This window comes from Amia ocellicauda, chromosome 17, assembly GCF_036373705.1.
Source record: "Amia ocellicauda isolate fAmiCal2 chromosome 17, fAmiCal2.hap1, whole genome shotgun sequence".
NCBI lineage: Eukaryota > Metazoa > Chordata > Actinopteri > Amiiformes > Amiidae > Amia > Amia ocellicauda.
In genome coordinates, this window is record NC_089866.1 from 8,428,437 (window position 1) to 8,435,526 (window position 7,090).

A 7,090-nucleotide genomic window follows, 5' to 3' on the forward strand; every position below is an offset into this window, starting at 1 on the left:
ATGAATTATTGTGATTAGGACTGTTAGGATGACATGTATCTCATTCTAATCAGTAGATCTGATTTAATCAGTCCTCTCCCTCCCTGTCTTGCTTTCCCTCTGTTTGCTCTCTCTCTCAGATCGGCACAGAGTGGGACGCCAAGGAGCGGATGTTCCGGAACTTTGGGGGTCTGATGGGGCCGAGTGAGGAGCCCGTGGGGATGCAGAAGTGGGGGAAGGGGGCCAACGTGACCGTGACGGTGGTCTGGATCGATCCCACGAATGTCATCGCCGCCACCTATGACATCCTGATCGAGGCCAGCGCCGAGTTCACACACTATCGCCCCCCCCTCAACCTGCCGCTGAGGCCGGGCGTCTGGACGCTGCGCGTGCTGCATCACTGGAGCCCTGTGGCCGAGACTCGCTTCCTCATCACGCCCCACACCTTCCACAACCACCAGCCTATCCGCCAAGGTCAGTCCTCCTCAAATAAGGAACAGAAGATCTAATTTCTCATACTATAAAAGTATATATTTTCCAACAGAAACTTCTTCATTTTGGTCATTAGTGGCCAACAGGTATCTAACATCCCTACACATAGACATCCAGTTCATATTCTCTCCACACGCGTGATTTCATGTTCAATCATGTTCTATTTCCAGTCGTATGAGAAATACACCCCAGGTCCCGTAACGGTAATATTTACTGAAAGCTTGTCCTCCAGGGAGAATGCTGTGCTGGTCATTAATGTAAATTACATTACAGCAGCAGCAAAATAAATGCAAGAGCACTAAAATAAATGGCTTTTGTGATTTATGAATATGGCTTCTTGGACTTTTCCCTGAAAAATATTCCTTTTTACGTGGAAAAGCCAATAAATGTTTATGGCATGCATTCATGCAGAGTCACAGTTTGCTGGCAGTGTGTTAATGGAGCTCACAGCCCTACTGGCTCACCGTGTCTGCGGTCTGGCAGCGCATACCGAGTCCTGCGAAATTTCTATACGTGCTTCATAAAGGCCCAGAGAAATGCTGACACTAGTAACAAGGGAGTGGGACCCAGGGGAGGACGAAGAGCAGCCGTGAGCGAGGGAACTAGATCATAGGTGTTAAAGTGCTCTGGAATTTTGATCTTTACCTTCAGAAGCACGGATTCCTGATATCCACCTCACAACCCCTCATCAGCGGTCCTGCTGTCTGGCTAAAGTCTTTGTCCCTCAAACATGCACTGAGGCCTAGACCAAATCAAAACTATCCATTCAAAATGACAAACCTTCACCCAATCATGGTTTCATATATTGCCAGAAGCCACTTTCTAATACAGTACTTATACATGAAAACACCAAGAGCGATTTTTAGCGATTCTCGGGTAGATCTAAGTATGGATTTGGACTAGGTCAGCACTCATGTAGATGTTTATCTACTGTTAGACCCTTACTGTAGACCGATACCATCTTGGTCATCCACAGTCTTGCCATGGCTTTACAAAAGTGTGTGTAGTTCTCCTCGGTGTAATCTGTAGTTTTGTTTTGTAACAGCCTTTTGTAAAAAAACTAAGTATTAAATCACCTGAATGGTGCCCTTTTTAACCCTTGGAGACACCCTGGGTTTGTAACCAAATTACAGATCTACAGATTTTCACACCCCCTGCATCTAATTATTGACAATTTAGTGACATGTTTTTCTGTGCCGTGTCCTGTCCCGTATCTGAACGCCCTTTCTGTTCTCCCCTGCAGAGGATGCCCTGCGGCTCCACAACGGCCCGGCCAAGAACAGCTACATGGAGCAGAGCTTCCATGGCCTGAACCCTGTCCTCAACATCCCTGTGCACCTGGGCCAGGTCGAGGCGGCCAAGCGCAACGCAGGCCTGACGGGCAGCGAGCTGGAGCGCTGGGTGGACAGCCTGGTGGGGGCGATGTGGTCCGCCGTGGACGTATGTGCCGTCGGACCCAGCGGCTGCCCAGTCATGCAGGCCTGCGGACACACCATGTGGAGCTCCCTCAGCCCCGACCCCAAGTCAGCGCTCAGGCCACCCAGAGCCAATGGGCGCATTAGGTAGCGCCCTCTGCTGGCCAGGAGGCTACTAAACCGCTATTTATTTTTCCATTGCTGTTGTTACTGTCTTATGAAGACCATCTTCTTTGGTTCTTTGAAGTCAATATATAGGCAGAAATATATATTAAGAGAGAAGCAGAAACAACAACATGAAAAGAGAAGACTGCTAATTTTGTATACTAGCGTGCCCTTTTGATCAGATTGTTTGAGTTGTTATTCTGTTTGTTCTGTACTGTGATTTACAGTAACCAGTTCCCATCTGCAGGGTGACCAAATACAGACCCTGCCTCATCTCACTCCTCAGTTGATCAGCAGTGATAGTCACTGTGATGTCAGGAAACACATTTGTGTCTGTGGCAGACACTGGCAGCACAATTGCTGGCACCTTGACCAAAAGGCATACCGTTTTGTTAGGCTAAACAACCTCCAGTAACAAACTCATTTCTCAGAACTCATCATACTCCAAACTAAAAAACAAAACAAACATACTAATAGCAATCTCTCCCCCGTCGTTGTGACCGTTCTTTAACCGAGCTGATAACACACAGAGACAGGTGCCGTGTTATTACATCTGTAAAACTGAGGTTATTCCTATTCTAACAAAACGTTAACAGACGACTTTGATGTGCTGATTGTTTCAGTTTGCTGACTGTCTTTTATCTGTATTTAATGATATGAAGGAAACATAAGGCAGTGCAGTCACTGTGTGAGAGCGGTTTGTCCTGTGTGCCCAAAGCCTGGACCGCACTCTGTGGGCAGAGGGTGAGTGACAGGGCCGGCTCTTTAGCCCACCAGGGGAGAAGGTTCTGCTGGTGGAGGAGGAGTCATGCATTAGCAGTCTTCCCAGTGTCTGCTGGAAAACACACAACACGATCTTTGACGGAGAATATTTGGAGCTCCGTATATCACAAATTAATTATTGTTTTTTTATTTTTAATGTTTTTTTATTGTTTTATTTTGCTACTGCAGACTGAGACTTGAACCCCGGGATGTCAGCTGCGCTGGCACTCTGAGAAACACATCCAGCTTTTTTTTTTTTTGCCAGCACAACAACAAAAGAAGAAACGGAAAAAGCAGAAATAAAAGCGAAAATGTTTTAGCTATTTATTTATAATATATATATATATAAATATGAATATTTTTAGTCAATGACTAATGACTACATGCTGCATTTGCAGCTTGGTGAATATTTTATCTTTTGTAAACAAGCTGCCTTTATTTACAAAGGCCACCCCCCCTCTGTACCTATAGGCAGGTCACTGTGCATCAGTTGTCCAGTGCAGTTACTATATAGTCTCCCTGATGTGCTTTTAAAATGCCCAGCTGGCAAATTCAGCTCTTTTCTAAACTGGCTGAGTAACCCAGTAAGGTTTGGAGTTTAGGAAGGTGGGATTATTTTGGTCGATGGAAAGACCCATGCTTTTTTTTTTCCGACACTGAGAATATTTCCATGTTCTAGAACTGAAGACATTCCCAGTCAGCTGGTACCGCCACTGGATTTGATGAGAGTGGCACACAGATAAGATATACAGGCAGATTTCACAATCCCTGTGTCTGGACTGGTGAAAGAGAGGCATTGGTAATAAAGTAAATATATATTGTTTTTTTCCCCCATAGCACATAGGTCAGAACTGAAAACCTCCTGTGACTGAAGTTACAAACAGGTTAGGAATAGGGAGTCATTGTGAAGCAACCTGCTCTTACATTCAATCAGTCTTAAAAACACAGACACATGCCTATGTGTTTGTGCACGTGTTATGTACAGATGTAATCCTTATGCTAATAAGCGTATTCATTTTATGTAAAGAGATACATAAAGGTGCGTGAAGGAGGGACAGGTATTCAGGCTGGAAACTACACAGGTGGAGGGAGGGGGGTTTGGTATCTATAAGAAAATAAAGCCCGTGCTATTAGAGCTGTCTCTCTCATTGTGAAGGGTAAAATAAATGCTTTGTTTGCTTCCTAGCCTCTTATGCATTAACTAGATTGCTTTAAGACAGGAAGAGAAATCCCTTTTAACTCTTCTTGGAGCAGTGCTGTTGGCCTCACATTAGGCTCAGCCGGCATCAGTATTTGATAGGGCACAGCTGAGCGGCATATCAGATTGATTTATAAGCTGAGCAATGCCCCAGACCTCCAGCAGCTTCCACTGGACTGTTCCTCGTTGCCATTTGCTCTCACACTCACGCACACCCACACAGAGACACACACACAATCCACTCGTTGTGCAGTGCTAGCGCGCCGGCGGGAGGTCAACCCCACTCCCTGTCAGACGTGTCGGTGCCAGCAGGGCTTGTCATCGCAGGAACAGCACGCCGAAGGACACACACAAGCCAAAGTGTGAAAGCGGGTCAGCTCACACTATCTGCTGCGAACAAAACAGGGTTGATTCTCCCAGTTCAGAGCAGGTGTTAAAATAAGGGCATATTGACTTGAACTGGGAATATAAATACGGTCTGAAATGCAAATACTGTTCCCTGGCACTGCTTTTGAGATGGCTGGGGTGCTTTATAGCAAAGGACTCTTCTGATAGAGGATGGGGGGGACGACTCTTCTGTCCAGCCATGCTTTCCCGGTGTAATTAACACAATCTCAGTTGTAGTTGTGTCTCTCGTCTCAGTCATGGCACTGGCCTACCTGTTCCTGGTCAGTTTTAGACATTATTCTGGGCTCCGTTTACTTCTTTGTTGTTTTGTTTTTCACTGCATGTTAAGGTATGGATGTTGTGTTGGTTTCTAACTAATGTGAGCACATTTTATGTCTGCAAAAATGCAGAATCTTTTATGTGCGTCTCTCACCCTGTCTACATATTATATACATATCAATATTGTTTTCCGTGGCATTCACACTAATTTACATACATTCAGATACATGTATGGAATGCCAAATGAGGATAGCAGTCCACTGTGGAAGCAGCAAATTAGTAACCATCACACTTCTGAAATGGAGGCAATCAGGCAGACTGCTTCAGGCTTCAAATGAGAAATAAACCGAGCAAAGGGACGGCTAGGGAAGGATCCAATGCAAATGTCCAACAGGGTGCAGTGGCATCTATTCCAGTTTTCTTCCATCTTACAAACAGGGGGACTGATACTAACAGCAGCAGGCCGCGAAGCCGGGTTCACTCCACACTCCCTGCGGGCCCACAGGCCTTCGACTGACGGCCATCAGTTCAAACTCAGAATAGATAGGTAGCACTAACTTCCTTCCACTGTTGAAAATAAATAAATACAAATCACAAAAATGTATTCTATGTGATTAAATAACTATTTTGTTATAAATAATATACATAAAATGTACATATGTATTTTGTAATCAAAAGAGGTTTAAGAAAATATTGTAAATAGTTAAGTTAAAGCAAAAAATAAAAATAATAACAAAAAAAAAGATTCCCTGTACTTGGCACATTAAGCGATGTTGTAGATATTTGTATTTATTTTGAAATTTGAAATCCAATCGAGGAGGAGTCTGAACTAGTTTGGATGTGACTAGCTGTTGATAATACTCGGCCTTTCAGAGAATCTATTGTCACATTGTTGTTCTCTTTGCTGGAATGTTTCTGAGCCCCACGTTCCCCCTCCCAGTCAGAGAGGGATTTGTGCCTTAGCTGTTGTTCTATCTAGGGAACGCTTAACTTTGTCTGTGAACGACAACTTGGAAATTTATTTTTGTTTAGTTTTATTTTTCAAAAAAAGATCAAAGTTAAAAATAAAAAAAGTAACATGATTAAGAAACCTGTATCATACCAAAAACAATTCTGCTCTTGTAAATACAATGCCTTCTGTCTTACTGTTTTTTTGTTTTGTTTTTTTTTGACTGCTGAATTTTAAAATAAAATCATGAGGGGAAACAAATGTGTCTTTTTCTTATTACATTGTCACTTTTTGGCTGAAGGTTAACGCAGATGTAACACTTGCATATTTGACATGCAGAACGTATCAGAGTGACATGCCACAGCACAAGTCAGACAGAGTTACGACTGTTACAGATAAGCCCTCCTATGGATTTTTTCTTTCTTCACAATTTAAAGATCACGAGAATCGATGTGCCATTCAGTCACCACCAACACCTCGAAATACAGTTTTGTGTGCAGGTTATTGTTTGAGGAGATGGAGGATCTGATCAGGAGACACCCAGGAGACCAGCCCAACTGGGAAAACAAAAAATTGGTGTGAAGCAAAGACCTGAACTACAAGACCACGAATCTGTAAAGCACCTTCCAAAGCCATAGCATCTCAAAGCACCTTCTGACAGTCGAAAAAATCTTTACACCGTGTTGAGGGGAATTCTGAGCTCAAACTTAAAAAAGGAACATGCCCCACTTTAACAATTAATCTTACAGTGTGATGTATTGGAATAAACATCATTTGACCTAACCTACCTATTTAAAGTTAGGGATCTGTTTTTTGGGTGCACATAACGATTGCAGATTTTCTCCACACAGGTTTGTCCGATATATATACCGGCTCACTGCATGAAGTTCTGGCCTGAACCCCAGCAGGACCTGGGCTCAAATCACACTGTAGTATCTTCTGTCCGAAATCTGTTGTTTGCACTGTTTTGATGCTAGAGGATCAATCAGCCACCAGGGGCAGTACGAAGTGACATCTAGTTTTTCTTTGACTCTGATGCTTTGCCGTGACAAACAAATCGACCATTTTGAGGGAAAAATCTAAAAAAAAAAAAAAGACCAGTCTGTCACGTCATTTGTAAAGTTATTGAATTTAATCTAATCTAAGTGGTTACATTGTAAGTGCAGTAAGCCATATTAAGTATGGCAAGGCAAACTGTCATTTAGAGATACAGTATCTAAAAATACCATTTAAGAAATCTTAAATTCAATTGCAGGTATCTCTAACTCCATTTCAAGATATCTAACAAAAAATCTTAATTGAAAGTGCTATATTACTAATGCTCCCTGTCTATTTCAAGATATTTCAAATAGGACAGGAAGTCGATGCAAGATATTTTGAAATAGACAGGAAGCATTAGTAATACAGCACTTTCACAGAAAGTCAATATGAGATATCTCAAAATGACTTCCTGTTCTACTTGAG

General features: G+C 42.9%; 1 protein-coding gene across 1 annotated transcript in view; it reads left to right on the forward strand.

Annotated features, from left to right (window-relative positions):
* xylt1 (xylosyltransferase I) overlaps positions 1–3,946 on the forward strand; it is a 54,088-nt gene extending 50,142 nt beyond the window's left edge. Inside the window, exons 10-11 of the mRNA XM_066689009.1 lie at positions 120–453; positions 1,715–3,946. Of these exons, the coding sequence (XP_066545106.1) occupies positions 120–453; positions 1,715–2,037 (657 nt within the window). The 3' untranslated portion in view covers positions 2,038–3,946. The remainder of the gene's footprint in view (positions 1–119; positions 454–1,714) is intronic.
* Positions 3,947–7,090: the final 3,144 nt, after the last annotated feature.